Source organism: Misgurnus anguillicaudatus, chromosome 21 (assembly GCF_027580225.2).
Source record: "Misgurnus anguillicaudatus chromosome 21, ASM2758022v2, whole genome shotgun sequence".
NCBI classification, from domain to species: Eukaryota; Metazoa; Chordata; class Actinopteri; order Cypriniformes; family Cobitidae; genus Misgurnus; species Misgurnus anguillicaudatus.
The window spans coordinates 38,153,019-38,170,463 of NC_073357.2; the positions used below are offsets into that span (position 1 = coordinate 38,153,019).

The 17,445-nt window shown below is 36.6% G+C and overlaps 3 protein-coding genes across 17 annotated transcripts in view; 2 read left to right on the plus strand and 1 right to left on the minus strand.

Annotated features, from left to right (window-relative positions):
• celf1 (cugbp, Elav-like family member 1) overlaps positions 1–8,766 on the minus strand; it is a 32,045-nt gene extending 23,279 nt beyond the window's left edge. For 9 of the 15 annotated variants that reach the window (XM_055206246.2, XM_055206213.2, XM_055206210.2 and 6 more), the window contains exons 1-2: positions 8,602–8,766; positions 6,279–6,321 (exon numbers count right to left, since the gene is read on the minus strand). The gene's annotated coding sequence lies outside the window, so the exon portion shown is untranslated. The remainder of the gene's footprint in view (positions 1–6,278; positions 6,322–8,601) is intronic. The other 6 variants (XM_055206239.2, XM_055206234.2, XM_055206185.2 and 3 more) reach the window with 1 other exon arrangement.
• An 830-nt stretch (positions 8,767–9,596) lies between these two features.
• Positions 9,597–11,689, plus strand: ptpmt1 (protein tyrosine phosphatase mitochondrial 1). The gene is made up of 4 exons (XM_055206261.2): positions 9,597–9,901; positions 10,055–10,135; positions 10,218–10,409; positions 10,870–11,689. Exons 1-4 carry the CDS (start codon positions 9,755–9,757, stop codon positions 10,999–11,001), a joined length of 552 nt encoding a protein of 183 aa, XP_055062236.1. The 5' UTR covers positions 9,597–9,754; the 3' UTR covers positions 11,002–11,689.
• Positions 11,690–11,816: 127 nt separating this feature from the next.
• ndufs3 (NADH:ubiquinone oxidoreductase core subunit S3) lies at positions 11,817–15,168 on the plus strand. Its single transcript, XM_055206255.2, has 7 exons — positions 11,817–11,965; positions 12,333–12,389; positions 12,479–12,576; positions 12,882–13,031; positions 13,342–13,467; positions 13,820–13,939; positions 14,887–15,168. Exons 1-7 carry the CDS (start codon positions 11,911–11,913, stop codon positions 15,046–15,048), a joined length of 768 nt encoding a protein of 255 aa, XP_055062230.2. The 5' UTR covers positions 11,817–11,910; the 3' UTR covers positions 15,049–15,168.
• The last annotated feature ends 2,277 nt before the right edge of the window (positions 15,169–17,445 follow it).

Sequence of the window (17,445 nt, forward strand, 5' to 3'; positions counted from 1 at the left end):
AAGTACTTACATCTTTCAAATGCATTTAATGTGTTCTGTAACAAACGTTCATATCGGCGCAGATCTGCGGCTTATACGGCGATACAGATATATCTGCGTCATGCTCATATCGGCCGATAAAATCGGCAAAACGATAAATCGGTCGGGCTCTAGAAAAATTCATTACTTTAAATAAACAGTAGGTAACAAAGTAGTCTGTGGTGTAAAGATGCCCATTTTAAAGTATATTCCTCAACACAGAACACATGGTTTATGTAAATGAACATGGTTAGTTGGAATCATAAAATTTTAAAGCAACACTAAAGAGTTTTTGCTCTTTGCTCCCCCTACAGGTTAGAAGCGGAATTGTCCATTACAGCTGTCATAAATACTGCAGCATAGCTGGCTCTGATTGGATTGTAGGTCTGCCGTAAAGCAAGTTTTTGTAGTTTTCACTCGAACTACAGGACTGCGAAACGACAGTTGGAAACTTTTTTATTTTAAAGGAATAGTCTACCCTTTTGCCATATTAAACTATGTTATTACCTCAACTTAGACGAATTACTACATATCTATCTTTTTTCAATGCGTGCACTGTACAGCGCGTTGTGAATGTGTTAGCATTTAGCCTAGACCCATTCATTCCTATGGTACCAAACAGGGAAGCCACCAAACACTTCCGTGTTTTCCCTATTTAAAGACTGTTACATGAGGAGTTATACCAGCAAGTATGATGCCACAAAATAAAACTTTTTTGTTACCATAGGAATGAATGGGGCTAGGCTAAATGCTAACACAGTGCAGTGCACGCATTGAGGAAGGATGGAGATGTATTGATTCGTCTGGGTTGAGGTGATGGCATGGTTTGGTGTGGCAAAAGGGTAGACTATTCCTTTAAGGTAAAAAAACTTTTTGGTGTTGCTTGAAAAGGCTCATTTTGGGATAAAAAAGGGCTGCCTATACATGATCTCGCTTAATACACAGCTATTTACTTCATAAGTTTGGTACGAAACATTAAATTGAAATATTTTATTAGCTAATTTTTAACGAATGCATTCCTTCCGCAAAAAACTTTTGGTTTTTAGATAAGACAAGATGTCCAAATATCACAAATGCTATTTGGTATAATCATAATTTGTAAATATAATGGCATATATGTTATAAGATGACATTAAAATTTCTGTGTAAAATTAAACTGTACCTGTCCGATGCTGTAATACATAAAGCATACAGGTTACTAGGGCTGTGACGATTAATCGTGCAAATGCGCGTTTTCTCAATTAATGAATTTGAATGAATTACGGTGAAACGCCGCCACATCCAAAAGTCAGAGGGCGCTCTCGTGTAGAAATGCCATTTGTGCCACAGAAGTAGCAGCATTACAAACGCTATTCCAGGAAATGTCTAAAGGGATATTTATATCGCTGTTCTTCAGATTGTTGCAGGCATTTTCATGATAATAAAAATATTTTCAATGATTGTGTGTGACGATTGTTGCTTTTTAAATTCACATTATAAACGACTCAAACTCATAGTGATTTTAGATGGATAAGGACTTCTTACTGATCACAGAATCGGAGCCTTGTGATTCAGAATCGATTTCCGGCAGGTCTTTTTAATGGGGAATGCGATGTATCGTCACAGCCATACAGGTTACCATGTGATATTAGTTTTGAGCGGTTGTTTGGGAATAACAAACCTGCAAATGTCACGACTGGGCAATCAGAATCAAGCATTCCAACAAGCCGTCTAATCTTAAACTTAGAAATTGAATTTAACAAAACATATTAAATGATACATTGTAGTGCTGTTGGTTAGTCAGATTTGTCTGGAGTTTAATTACACAGAATTTATAATAAATTAATGTATTTTATAAAATGTCATAAAACTGCGTGCCTATGGCACCATCTCACCCCCATCTAGTTTAAGAAACACTGTTTTAACTGAAATTTCGATTTATAATTCCATGGATGGCCTTTTGAAATAATCCACCACATTGTCACAATGTGTGTTCTGTGGTTACTTCCTGTTTATTCAAAAGCTGTCTATCAGGCTTTGTAACACTGACATTAATCTAGTTATCAGCAGAATCCACTGTTACACAGTCACACCAGAGAAACTCTCACCACAGCTGAATTGGCCTCAGATCAACAGCAGTTATTTATTTTCTGTCAACTCAGGAAGCAAGGCTAAGTTTGTGGGTTTGAAGACACTAACTATGATGTGTAACATCCAAGGTTTCAAACGACAGTAACAATGATACAAAGAAAGTGAAAGCTTGTATGCTAAAACAGAGGGACCTGGTTTAGCCCCTTATGGAACGGCAGAAATTCCACAAGGGGACGTATTTGTTCCTCAGAAGTTGCACAATAAACGTGACATCCGAATATATTCATTATAAATCGTGAATGAAAAGTGAGATTCGAACGAATGTCCGTTAGTGAACTAATTGTATACACTATTTATATCGCAATTCGGTCAGAAACGTCAAGATTGTGAGATGAACAAATCGTTTTTGATTAAAAGGCTTGGATATTCCATTTCCTTGGACTATGAACAATTTGTTTTGGACAATTTCACCGAAGCGGATAAAGGGAAGATTTTGAATGTAAGTAAATATCCCAAATCGGCGGCACCCGGTTCAAGTAACTAATAACTAGATTACAGTTTTATGACTGCTAAAAATCATATTTTGCTTTGTGTATGCGCTTAATGGAATCCCGAAAGTCTAAGCTTTACAATGATGTGCCGCATGACCGTACATTTTGAAGATTTAATGCTTCAAAGTTACAATGACGTAATGCAGCCTCACGTGCAAGGGAGGGGGTGTACCGTGTACGGCACAGTGTTCCTTATCAGGTTAAATACATTTATTTAGCCTTAAACTGAAGTAGGGCTGCAGCTATCGATTCTTTTTGTAATCGATTAATCTAGCACTGAATCGATCGATTAATCGAGTAATCGGATAAAATTTTTGTGTGTGTTTTAAAACAACCAAAACAAATAATGTATAACAATAATGACGTGGCTGTAAAATGTTGAAGCATTTGGCTTTTATTTCTAAAACAAAACAGAGGTATTGGCATTTGGCTGTAAAAAATAAGCCCATTTATTTCCATTTTTACCCATTTAGCATTTATAAGTGCCAGTGCCAACAATTAAGCACTTTAATTTATTAATATGCACAACAGGTTTCATGCTGTAATCTAGCCCTGACATCAAAGTAAAATCTGGTTTATGTACATTTCTACACCTGCAGCATTTACCATTAGGCTTCTAACAAATAATATATAATTTCTGGGGTGAGCCTATTTGCTATGGTAACAACCTGTGTGTGTGCGTGTGCACGCGTTCTGTGCGTGAGGAAGAGTGACACCCCAGTCAGACGTTCAGTTGCTTCATTGCATTTTGTTACGGCAGAAATACATACATTCATTTTCAATAGAACGCTGCATTTGGTTTGCATCACTTGCATTGCGGTGCATTTTAGATTAAGAATCCGTTCGAAAAATCACAACATCACGTCCCGCTGTATACAGCAAATGCATGCAGCTGAAATTATTGTTGCGTGGCTACATAAAAGTTTAAGCATATGTGATGCATTGCGTGATTGGTCTGACTCGCGTGAGAGAGAGACGAGGGTGCATGCGTGTGTGAAGGGGTTCTTTTTTAAGCTATACCCTCTTGCAATTGAACGTAAATACGTTTACTACTTAAACATATCAAAGCTAAACATCATATCTAGTCAAACCACATAACGACATCGCTACAAATACAGTATGGGATTAAAATCAGCGGAAGCTACGTTACCTTGTTTCAGAGACGCTTGGTGAAACAGCAGTGGATGTTTTCGGTTCAGATGCTGAATGTAATGTAATGATAAGAATAATGATCCCAAACTTTAGACTTTCTCTCTCTCTGCCGTTTATGGACATATTTCCTCTCCGCCATCGCGCAAACTAAATTCAAAATGTATCATGCGCTATGATGTACTTCCTGAACCTTGAACACCGGTCCGTGTGATTCAGATCTCGGCGCGTGTAGTGCGCGTCATAGGAATTTAACGAGGCATCGAGGCAGAATTTTTGCCTCGAGGAATTTTTTTAATCGAGTTAATCGAGTAACTCGATGAATCGTTGCAGCCCTAAACTGAAGCATTTCCTGTGGTCGCATATGCTACATCTAAAACTGCAAAAAGACTCTGGCCCATTATTTTACAGCTATTCTGCATCAAGCAGTTGTGAAACAATATACACTATTTGCACTTTTAAAAATGCATCACATATTCATATTGATTTTAACTTTAAATTTTAGGCAGGGTAAAAATCTATTATGCCTAAACTACCCACAGTCATTATCACTTTATGTAACACAAAACAGAACAATAAGTTACATTAGTACTACAATGTTAATTGTTTGAGATGTTTAAAAAAATAGGAAATAATTATTTAGGTATTTAAATGGCACTCATTAGCCACATTAGCAGAAGCATAAGCAAGAATGTTCCCAACAGGTGCTGCTGACCTCCATGTGGTAACACCCTCCTGTTGAGCGTTGTTAAGACTAACAGCTGCCACGACACAACAACTGTCAGAATACAAGACTTACACATACTAATACGAAATTTGACATCAAGTCTAAATTAAAGAGCTCCTATGTTTACCTGTAAGCATTAGTATTTTAAGTACAAAATAAGCATCATGGACATGCTACGAGTATTTTTGTCCTCTCGTGAGTCTCTTAAAGGTAAAGCTGTGAATGATTGATGGCTTTCTTTAAAGAGCCTGCACTATGACACACATCCCTTCCCCCTGTAATGGAGACAGAAACCCCCTTGACGTTGAGATGTGCTCTCACAAACTCATGCTTACAACTGCGCTTATGCTTAAGACTCACCAGCCAAATACTCTTTTAAAAGCAGTTAGTATTTATGCAAATACACACTCAAATATGAGCACACAGCCCCCTGGCATTGCCAGCCTGCAGTTGCAGATAATGAGGGTGTTACCATGCAGGACAAAAATCCATCCCAGCATAGCAGCATTAATGTACAAATGTGCGTAAGACCGAGTACCCAAGAAAACGGTTTGTTTTCATTTAATGCCTTACGCAGCTCTCTAATAACAAATGGCTTATGACATGTAGGTTAACAGCAATGGTGGTGCAAAATAATCTGGACCTTTACATGTGTGAGTATCTGCTTATAATCAACTTAAATTGACTACTAAGCCAATATTATTTAGCAGTACAATATCCAGAAAGAGGGCAGTATGGTAGCAAAAAATTATGCTGAGGATACGATTGAAAACTCTGCACGATAGACTAGAGCCTAAGGTACACCTGATACAATTTCTCTGACAACATGAATACTAACTGATAAAAACTAAGTTCAGGGATCAGTACAGTGCAAGCAATATTCTTAAAGGTGCAGTGTGTACATTTTAGCGGCTTCTAGTGGTGAGGTTGCAAATTGCAACCAACGGCTCAGTCCACTGCTCACCTCTTGCTTTTGAAACTCACAGAGAAGCTATGGTAGCCGGCACCTGAAAAAACATGTCATTGCTGGAGACAACTTAGTAAACAAAGTTTGTCCATTAAGGGCTTTTGTAGAAACATGGAGGCACAAAATGGCGACTTTCAAGGAGGGGGACCCTCGGTGCATGTAGATAAAACATCTTATTCTAAGGTAATAAAAACATAACGGTTCATTATAAAAAGTTCTTTATACACCCCTGATAATATAGTTTTGTATATTATTTTGCATTTTTGTCAAGAGATCCTTATAAAAATTACACACTGCACCATTAATACTTACTTAGTATAAATGTGCTGAAATTTCCAAATGCTTTAAAGTTTTGCGCCAGAAAATAAAACTTATTTAAAATCTTGACTAAAAATATGAACAAATGTCAAAGAAAACATGTTTTGACATTGATTATAGCTCGAAACATTATGGCTTGTCTAGTCAATTTTGCATAGATCAGCTCTGACAAGTTCTTGTATACAGCTTTCAATTATTCAAACTACATTTTTAAAATTATTTCAAAAACTACTTCTCAGTAGGCTTCATAAGTCACTGAAGCTTTATAAAAACTGAAAATACATTCAACTGTGACAACACAAACAAGTTGGTTGACTTTCCAGTTAGATGATTCTAGGCAAATCATGTATCTCTGAGCTCCAGTCATTTGGGAATGACATGCATATCTACCTTTTACCCTTCCACACGACACCGTGAGGTCTTGCGAAACAAGTAGTCAATTGTTATACATCAACACACAACAGTGAGAACTACTTACCCTCTCTGTGGCCTTGCTTTTCTGAAACGTTGCTCCCGTAAACCTGTGAAAAGAACAATCACAAGGTTAGACTAGCATTTTATTAATGAACATCTGTGTAGATTTTCAATAAGTGGAGACTTTTAAGTTTACTTATAACCAGACTGAGTAAGACGTAAAAGCTTATTAGCGGTTTTGTGTATCATATAAACTTGGCCAATTAGAGCTGGTTTTCACCTTGACAACCCAGCCTTGGAGACAAAAATCTCTGTCCCAATTTGAAGGCTGTGACTATAAAATTGGACCGATTGCGTCACAGCGGTGCGACTGAAGGCTAGTAAAGCCGTCCCAATTTGAGGGATGTTTAAAATGTAGCCTCAAAAATGTGTCCTTCTTGCCTCAACCTACGAAGGATAGAACGAATTGATCCTTCACAGCCTAGGCTATCCCAAGATTCATTGCACGCTTGTAATGAATATAACGGCTTGATATTGTAAAATGAACATTTAAAACTTATAAATAAATGTGTGTATTTAGAAGAAAAGAAAGGTTAGTCGTCACGGTTTTAATATTCTAAAATACGTTTTGTATTAATATTATTTCTGCAATACTGTGTATGTTGCATTTTACTTTGTATATTTCTAAGGTTGGCTAATTTGATACACTGTTGATTAGTTCAATCTATATCAACGCATCATCTTTTTTTCTAAAACAAAATAAAAAAAATTCTAGTTTCATATTTGACCAAGTCAGAAACGTCTCTGCTGCGTCCCGATGACAGGCGTGGTGGAAGAAAACAGCAGGGGATGCAACCTTGGCCATCTCATTTCAGTTCTCTTTGTGGACTTTAGAGGCTGCGAACTTCCAAGACCTTCTAAAAAAACAGCTTTCGAATTGGGACACAGCTACACTGATCTAAAAAAGAGAGTCTGTGCTGCCAAAGGCCTTACGCAATGTATCCTAATGTAATGCAAATGGAGAACGCAACAAAGCGCTGCGGTTTAAGACAACATTAACTATTTTTTTCTAGTTGTTTCTTGTGACTGGTTACCTTTATGCCCAAGAAATGCACTGTGCATTCATTTTAAAAATGTAAATAAGAATTCTTACCAACATTAAAGTTAATATATATTCCAGTAACATATTTATGATAAAACCCACATCTACTTTTCCTGAAGTCAAGCTGAAGTCATAGTTCTCTATCAAGCTTTATACAAAAGAATAGCACACAAAGACACAAGAAGATGTCAAAAATCTCATTACAAGTAACTATTTCGTTCAAAAGCACGTTTATCAGCCTACACTTTCTTTTTAACTTAAAAAGCTTTATCCTGTAAGGCTCCCACAGCCAGAACAAATTTCTATACCAAACATATCACATGTCACTAGATGCTGTCCAAAGGTTAGTTTACCACTGTATCATACAACACATGCATCATCTATTTAATCTATTAAGTAGGTCGGGATATTTCCCTAATACCATACACAGGTTTACAATCATCCATTATAGGATGATTAAATGATACAGACTGTCGTAAGCTCTTATCAAATGATAGTGATTCACGTGACAGCAGCAGCAGCCGTCTATTCAACAGGCCTCAGTGTTAAAAACAGCGGGCAAGGGGTTTAAACATCTAAAACGTGGTCTTGCAAGACAGACCTTGTGAAAAACAGCACCTTAATGACCAAAATTGAAAATGTTTTCGTTACAAGACGTTTAATATGACGATCTCGAAGGTGGGTAACATGGACGTGTGCTATACTGCTGATTAGCGCATTAGCTTGAGACATTTCCATTCGCTCAAAGTACTTTGCAAGTCTACTCGCTCTTCAATCGATATGCGATTTAAGTCGCACGGCTGTGTTCGTTACATGCATAATGAGCCTTTACAAATGGGAAGCCTGTTGCAAAATGACAGGCCCTCTGCTATAGAAACTTAACACTGCGACTAAGTTAGCAGCTGCGTGTAACCCGCCTGTAGATTATACACATCTGTTCGGTTTGTGTGAAATTAGCAGGGCGTATTTCAAGAGCTATTAAGATCCATGCAATTCATAAACACCACACGTGGAACACCGATTTACATGCATTCTATTACGTGCTTTGCATCATTTTAAGATTATCTGCCCCATTTATGCCAAACTTAGCGGAACAGCTTATTAGGGTAACACTTGACGCCACTGTGCATGCACTACGGATCAGACCGTGTTATCTAACTGAAACGAGCGTTAAAACCCGTGCCCGATCTGTTCTTACATAATGACGCACGTTAGCGCGTGCTAACCACCGTAAACAACCACCAGTTAGCTCGCGCAGCTATAGCCACGATCAATCAACACTTACCCTCGATGCCCCCTTTGTCAAACGGTGGGAATTAAGTAGGTATAGTATGCTCACACAAGGGAATGGGTGTATAGTGGGATTTATGAGTTAGTAGTTTTCTCTGATTACGTCTTCCCACGACAACCTACTTTCTGGGTGGAAGAGGGACTGTGCAAAATGGCTGTCTTTCCTGCATGCACCATCACATTTATTAAAAGGGGAGTGGGGTGGAGCCTCTGGCGAAATAATTTGGCAGATAAGTACTTTTTGTGTCAATGCTTCGACAAACTATATTAAAACAGTGTATTTATTTGTATTTTTGATAAATTTCCTCGTAAATACTTTTTACAATATTTAAAAGGCAAATGATGGCCAGAATAGTCCCCCCCTCTGAAAGAGAGACATAAGCGTTTCCCTTCACGTGGTCTCTGAAGTCAATAAAAGCCCAAGAAGGTGTGTGTGAGAAATATGGTGAATGCGATAATATAAAGTGTGTGTAGCTGATAGACCTTAACTGAACTGAGTGTGCTCCCAAATATATATTTATGTATATCTAAATAGAAATGTAAATAAAACAATTATTATAACTGTATATTACATTTATCATTTGTCCCAATTATGTCAGCGTTTAAAATTTACCAACTGAATGGTTTATCTTTTAATATCTCTATTAATATTTTTTTTTACATATGTTAAACGCTCTTGTCAACAAAAAGGCATCAACGTTGCTTTTGTTGTCTGGGCTTTTAATATGCTAATGATGTGTTTTATTTATAGAAACTGAATTTCACAATGAGCAGTAGTGAGCAAAGCGCATTTAAATACATTCTGTTAACACGGTTTATAGACCCTGTACTCGTCAACGATCAGTTTTGGGAGTTTGTACTGACGGGTGTGTTTGTCCGTTCAGCAATACCATCTTATTAATAGGTTTAGTCCAGTTAATAGACAATAATCATGTTGCAATATCTGGTTTACTCCCTAGACAATCACTTCCAAAACAGAGGGGGCGCTGGAGAGCTGTTCTCGATGGTAGAGGCGTCGAGGAAAAACTTAGCATGTAGTAGTGGAGTAGTGAGAAATGAAACTCATGTGACGTGATTGGCAAAAAGAGAGAAAACAAACTCATATGACAGGTGTAACTTTGTATGTGTCGTGTGTTATATGAGGAATAATGTCGGGTCTACCATCACGGATTTTATTTTATCCCACACTCGCTTACAATGTCGTCATGGAAAAGATCAGCTCGAGACAGTGGTTTAATCGGGTAGATCAGACTGTCATACTTGGTGCGCTTCCGTTTAAATCAATGACAGAAGAGGTAAGATTAACCGTCTTCTAATACATTAAACATGTTTTAAGGACATAACTGATGTTACAGCCTACAAACAATAAAGCCAAATCACCAGATTATAGCGATAACACGCATATTAATCTCTCAACCTTAACACCATGTTTCACTCTCGTTGTTTAGCTCGTCCAAAAAGAAAAAGTAAGAGGAGTTATTACCATGAATGAAGAATTTGAAACGAAATATTTCTGCAATACAGCCGAGGTAAGTGTCTCTCATCCCCAACTACTCTACTCACACTGTAAAATTTTGTTTATGAAACGATTTTATGTTGGTTAAATAACAGGAGTGGCAAGATGCAGGCGTGGAGCAAATCAGACTCAGCACAGTGGACCTGGTAGGTGTTCCTAGTCTAGAGTACATCCACCAGGGTGTTGAGTTTGCCTTAAGACATCGAGAGCAAGGCACCAGTGTCTATATTCACTGCAAAGCTGGCCGCTCACGCAGTGCGACTATTGCAGCTGCATACCTCATCAGGGTGGGTATCTATACCATCTCATACAACACCATAGACAACATATGCCATCGTATACAAAAGCTGTTTGCTGTATATGATAGGTCACCACTTACTACAGTGTCGAATAAGACATGATGCTTAACACTTCTGTACAGGAAACCCACACCTACAAAATAGTGTTTTACACCACAGCCTCACTTCTGCTTTTTTATTTTAAATATACATAATTCCCATGTGAGACATGGAGGCTATTTTTATGAGAATGTGTATCTACTACTTATTTCCAAAGATGATTCAAATGTATGTGAATATTATCTAACAAGCAACAAAATAAAACTGTCCCAAGTTCCAACAGTAGATCAATGTAAAGAGTTCCTAAATACACATCTCAGAAATGTTAATAATCTAAACATCTAAAATGGCTTCAAAAAGTGTCTTTGAAACCTGCTTTTTATGTAAAACCTCTATTTTTATTTTACAGCTACATGGTTGTACTCCAGAGGAGGCATATAAGATGCTAGTGTCAATCCGGCCTCATGTTTTGATTCATTCAGGGCAGCTGGATATGTTGCAGAAATACTACAAGGAAGTGTTTGGCTCAGAGTCCAGCTAGAAGATACAAAACACAAATGCTGACATGTATGCCAAAAGCATACTTTGTGTGTAAAACATGTTTTCCATAGATCTTTAATGTTTTTTTTCTTGGAGTGTTTTTCTATAGAGACTTTTAAGAATTTGTATGCTATACGTACATAAAGACACACTGTATGTTTAATAAGCGTTTGAGATCATTATGTGACATTATTTTAAACTGTGATTATATCCATCTGGGGCAGCAGCTACATTGTGAATAAAACAGTCATGTTCTATCACCATTTTATATTTTTAGCTATTTTAGGTATTGCTAATCATATTTATTTTTTACTGATTTTACAATATTAGTGTGTTTGTATTATAACTTCTTTGCAATCCACACAAGATCCTGTTTCAGTTTCTTTTCTATAGCTCTTTTTGTTCATTTGATGTATACTTTGTAATGGTATTCATATTTACAGGTTTGAAGGAATGCTTTGTCAGCTAAGAACAGATCAATTCATTACCAGGGTCTTTGTTTGACAAAACTACCTTTCTACATAGCCGTATCATTATCGTACTTACTTAGCAAACCAAAGCGTTGTAATAATTTTTATCACGTTAGTCAATCGTTTTGCACTTTAATAAAACAGACATATGTACATCTGTTCGTGTACTGACTTTGAAAACTGTTTGAGATACATTTTAATAAATGTTATGAAAAAGAACATCTGTTGGTGTTTTTGTTACATAATATACAACAGACAATAATAAAAAAATCAAATGTGTGGTCGACCTTTGTGTTCGTGGCGTTGCGCAAACCGATTTGCCTTTGACATCAAAGTACCGCGAGGGTAATATCAACTCTTTGCAGTAGGTGGCAGCAGTGTACTGTAAAAGGAATTTGTTGCCTTTAGCCGCGAGGAAGAAGCGCAGTGAGGGAGTAAAGATGGCGGCCTCCTTGGTTAGATTTGTCCGCAGCGGTTTAGGCAAGAGTCTAAACGGTAAGAAATAAACAAGTGCAGAATGAACTGGCTCAGAATGAATATTTTTCTCCACTATTTAATATTTTCACTGTAGAGGACCAGCGAATCAAATCTGTTTTTAGGGATTTGATGGTCGCCATTGACCTTTCTTCAGGCTCGCTAACGTTAGATGAAAAGAGTATACATACACTCGTGTACACTAGCTTATATATCAATGTAGACTGATGCAGTCATCATTATACTAACTGGTATCAGAGCTTTATTACTGCGTTATTATTTGTGTACAAATGTCCGTTTTGTAATACAGACTTGCGCACTGAATTGAGTTCATTTTAATTAAATGTGTTGAACTTGCCCTAAATGTTTCTTCCTGTCACTCGCCTAGTTGTTAGACAGAGTGCTGCTGTTGGCCAAACAAGAACAACGACAACCGAGGCGAGACGTGAGTATATTTGGGGAGTTTTGTAATTTTGTTAATGGGGTGTCTTGTTTTTTTTGTGTGTATTTAAATGTGTTTGTCTTTTGCATCAGCTACTGTGATGCCGAAGGACCCGGTCGCCCAAGCCCAGCTTTCAGAGTTTGGAGAATATATTGCAGAGATACTTCCCAAATATGTTCAGCAAGTCCAGGTAAATTCAATCTATTGTTTTACCTGGTTAAAGGTGCTGAGAGTATTACATTCATTACGGTTTCCAGAAAGCATAATACACTTGTTTGAAATTGTGCATGATGTGTAATAAATAAACAGATAAGGAGGGGAACTGTGTAAGTGTCAGACCTTCCAGTTCTGTAGAAATCTGCACACAGATTCTGTATGACCCTGCCATTACATGGCATACTACAGTATGATTTTACCTTTTGTTAAAATGTAACTGATTCTTTTAACTTGTTCAAGTACATAATGATTCTCATGTAAATTTGTTTATTTAAATAGGTGACCTGCTATAATGAGCTGGAGGTGATGATCCACCCAGAGGGTGTTATCCCCGTTCTCACCTTCTTAAGGGATCACACAAATGCTCAGTTCCGCAACATGACTGACTTAACAGCTGTGGATGTACCTACAAGACAAAACCGCTTCGAGGTAAGAATGCACAGTCTCAACCAGAAAGGTTCATAAACATTTATATTTATCCTTTTGCAATACAAATATTTGAAAAAAATTATGGGTAGTTTTTATTATTTCTTATATATAAGGCCATTAGCATGTTTTGTAGTGGTGTACCAGTATAACAAGTTACAGGGTACAAAATAATAAATAGCATATTAAAACACAAAATGAGTACAAAAGTTAAAGAACTAGATGACAATGAACTACATTAAAGTCCATTAAAGTTTTATCCATGTCTTTCCTAAATGCTTCTGGAATATTTGTTTGCATTTTTCCCTTTTAGATTGTGTATAATCTGCTTTCCCTGCCCTATAACTCTCGTATCCGTGTGAAGACCTACACCGATGAACTGACTCCTGTTGATTCATCAGTCTCTGTGCACCAGGCAGCTAACTGGTATGAAAGAGAGGTATGTGTAAACTGGATGTTGCATAAAAAAGCCACAATGCTAATGCAGACAACATGCATTGTAATAAAATTTGCAATGCTTCTATTCATAAATTTTGGCTATGAAATTACAGATTACCAGCCAATAAATCCTTTAGACTGTCAATGGTTTGTCACTAATCCATGAGATCACAAATAAGCGACTGTATATCCTTTAGCTTCCTTCTTTAGCTGTAAGGGCTGAATTTAAAGGAAAGCACTGAAAAATATAAAAAACAGGCATTAGCTTTCACAAAAATGGTGTCGAGGAGATTATAGAGCTATAGGAATTCATGCTGAATATAAGAAATTTACTATAAAATGTTTTATTTCAGGTTTGGGACATGTATGGAGTTTTCTTTTCAAACCATCCAGACCTGAGACGCATCTTAACAGATTATGGGTTTGAAGGACATCCATTCAGAAAAGACTTTCCATTGTCCGGATACGTGGAGGTAAATATGCCAAGTTGCAATTTACTTCTTTCTTTCCAAACTGATATAACTTAATTTTTTTGTGGAACAAATTGAAGAAGTTTTTTTTTTAATGTTGTTCATTTTATCAACAAAAACATAAATGGTGATTGAGGGTGTCTGTCTCCTAAAATTCTACCTAATACTAACTTTAAAACTTTAAATACAGGTTTAAAAAAAAAAAGAAAACTTATAGGTGTCAAAACTATGACATCTGATTTTGGTAAATTGAAATGTCTCTTCCTTATATACAGTTGAGGCCAAAATTATTAGCCCCCAGGATTTTTGGAACATTTTCCTAAAGATCTTTTCAATGTTTGGAGCACTGAAAAATAATTTGATATAATCAAACATTCATCAGTGCTATTTAGTAGCTTTTGGTACATTTTGGATTATAAAATACATTTTTAAGCTTGCTTTATATCAAATATAGTGAAAATGGGGTGCATGGCATCATGAAAAAAGAAAATTATGTTGACATTTTGAGGGATAATATGCAGAAATCTGCTAGTAGTCAAGCCTTAGGTCATCACTGGGTCTTCCAACAAGACAATGACCCAAAGAATAAATCGAATTTGGTCAAAGAGTGGCCCGCACAGAGCCCAGACCTCAATCTGTGGCGAGTGCTCAAAGTGAATGTCCATGCTCGGAAACCATGTAATTTGGACCAGCTGGAGCAATTTGCAGTGGAAGAATGGGCTAAAATCCCCCAGGAGACCTGTACCAACCTAGTAAAGAGGTTGTTATCAGAATATTTTGTATTTGTAATTTTGGAAACAAATCCACAAAACACTTGTTGTTAATGGTCATTTCCATGGAGAAATCAAGAGTTTGGTCTAATTTCATATGGGCGACTAATAATTTCGGCCTCAACTGTTTATCTTTTGAATTAGCAATTATGAATGCATAGTTAATTTCCCCTCTCTCAGGTCCGTTATGATGATGAAGTGAAGCGTGTTGTGGCTGAACCTGTTGAGCTTGCACAGGAGTTCCGAAAGTATGACTTAAACAGTCCATGGGAAGCATTCCCCGCATACCGGGAGCCCAAAGACGCACCGAAGCTAGAGTCTGGAGACAAACCGGCCAAGTAACCTCACCTTAACATTGTGATCCGGGAGAGCCCTAATCACACCTTGAGATTTTCTTTAGACGTATTTATGTAAATAAAAAGACCATGTACTACATCCAAATAAAAAAAGGTTTAAAAAGCTCCTGACTTGTCATCTCATTTTTAGGTGTTTACAGGTTTGCCAATCAAGTCCTTTAAAAGTTTGATTTTGTAATAGCAGAAACTGCAGTGCTCAATCCAGTTTTTCAATATGCTCCAAGGCTGGTTTCACTACAGTGATCTGTGCTGTAGGTATGCCGAAATGGCATTGACAGCATTACAGTCTAAAACTGTATTTCTTGTCAAGTGTGCTAATGGAAAATTACAAAAAAGGTGTTACATGACTGTTGTGTAGCAATGGGTATTTTTTATATTAAACAAAACTAATTTGCCAGTTAAGTTTTAGAGGTGAATTATTTATTAACAGTACTGACCTGAGGTTGCTCTTAAAATGGTACACTGTTTAGTGTCAGTTTAGATGCTTGAAATAGTAATACATTTAAGATGAACTATATACAGTATGTATCAGGTGTATTACCTTAAAGATAAAGAATAGGTAAAAGAAGTCCAAGAGGCAGATCCCATCTTACAATGGTCTTTCTTTGCTTGGTTGTGTGTTTAAACAAACTGGAATATGATATTGTCCACAAGAACATATTTAACTGTACTAGGGAATGTTCAAACCTCTAATATATGAACATCAGCCAATAGTCTTTGATCACTGTCAACACCTCAGTGGGATAAAGAGTCCAAAAGGTCCTAGAAAATAGATGGTAGTTGTGAATTAAATTCTTAATAGTTACTGAATGCCATGCAACACTAAAAAATATTTGTTTATTTAATCAACTGAGATTTACAAGTCATTACAACATACTATTATGTATCTTGAGTTTTTTTAACTTATGAAATATAGTTGAAATATGTCAACTTCATTTTATAAGTTGTAGCAACTCCTCTCTTGTCAAGATAAATAATAGTAAGTTGAAATGCCTTGTAAATCTCAGTTGATTAAACAAAACAAGGCAGCAAATAATTTTTTTATAGTGTATGTGTTGTGTTTGTAATTGGATGTCTGTTTTCATATTAGAATTGTTTTACTTTTTCTAAATTAACATCTCCAGTTGCCTTCGTTATATGTCGTGACATTTCCAAAAGAGATTCTTATCTACTAAAATGATGTTTAATAGGCATTCAGGAATGTCATTGCAAATAGCAAAATTGCTGTCTCTCATCCATAATTAAGTGCATCTTTTCCATTCAGAAATCTCATTACAGTTTCTAGCAAGTCAGTTAGTCACTAAGAGCTTCTAAATTACTTCTTGATTGAGCCAAGTCTTCAATATAAGCTGCACCCTGCTAAGTGTTCTCTCTTTCCACCATGAGTGGTTTTCTGAAGCAGATGTTGGTTCTCCGTATGTTTCTTGAAACATTTTCCCATTGTTCAGTGCAAATTTGTTATGATACTACCAAAATAAAGGGACACTCAGTGATGTCTTTTTTTGAGGGCGCTTGATGCAAAGTTTGTCACAACATGTATGTAGCCCGTTATATGTGTTGTTTGTAATTTCAAAATATGTGTTCTGCATGTTGAGCGATATGTGCATCACGTGTCTTATCAATGAGTGCCTGCTGCAGATGCGTCTAGGGGGTTTGTGATAAAAGAGACGCTCGCGTTTGCCAGATACTCGCATAATCTCATGTGTAATCAGAGTTTACTGTTAAGGGAGTGTCTTGCGTGTATTTTGTGAACGTGAGCGTCGTTTTTGTCATAAACGGTATTTTATTATTTTGACAAGACACGTGATGTACATGGTTTACATGACGCAACAAACACATATTTTGAAAACACAAGGAACACACATGACACTCCAAACACATATTTTGAATTTGCGCCCCTTGGATGAGCAGTCACTGGTGTCAAATGATTTTTAAAAACATAATTCTGAGAACGCACACACACTGGATGATTTGACTAGACTGCGAGAAAATCATGCTTTAAATCTTCACGTTTGTTACATGATTGCCTTAAAATCTTGTGTTAATTCAACCTAAAAATATTAGTTTCATTTTTTTGTAAAGATAGTTTATAGTTAATATTTTTAAGTTAATTTTAAGGCAACCAGGTAACTTATTTTTATAAGTTAGACCAATTTCTTTACAGTGTACAGTAATACTTAATTGAAAATACAGCATTAATACAATGAAACCAGCAAACTCATTTGGTGTAGATTACATTTTTCGTTGCAGGAAAGCAACCCAAAATCTGAAAGATATCTAAAGAGGCTGGATTTGTAAAGTTACTAGTAAGGGTTTAATTGGACTGGATTCCTATTTCAGTCAAAGATCTCTTAAACTTTGACCTATATAGCAGCTGTGAAAA

Bases quoted from the DNA above. Each gene is read 5' to 3' on its own strand.
- ptpmt1 (XM_055206261.2), top strand. From the start codon at position 9,755: ATGTCGGGTCTACCATCACGGATTTTATTTTATCCCACACTCGCTTAC. The intron at 9,902-10,054 runs GTAAGATTAACC...CTCGTTGTTTAG, and splicing joins TTAAATCAATGACAGAAGAG to CTCGTCCAAAAAGAAAAAGT. The intron at 10,410-10,869 runs GTGGGTATCTAT...TTTATTTTACAG, and splicing joins CAGCTGCATACCTCATCAGG to CTACATGGTTGTACTCCAGA.
- ndufs3 (XM_055206255.2), top strand. From the start codon at position 11,911: ATGGCGGCCTCCTTGGTTAGATTTGTCCGCAGCGGTTTAGGCAAGAGT. The intron at 13,032-13,341 runs GTAAGAATGCAC...TTTCCCTTTTAG, and splicing joins CAAGACAAAACCGCTTCGAG to ATTGTGTATAATCTGCTTTC. The intron at 13,468-13,819 runs GTATGTGTAAAC...GTTTTATTTCAG, and splicing joins CTAACTGGTATGAAAGAGAG to GTTTGGGACATGTATGGAGT.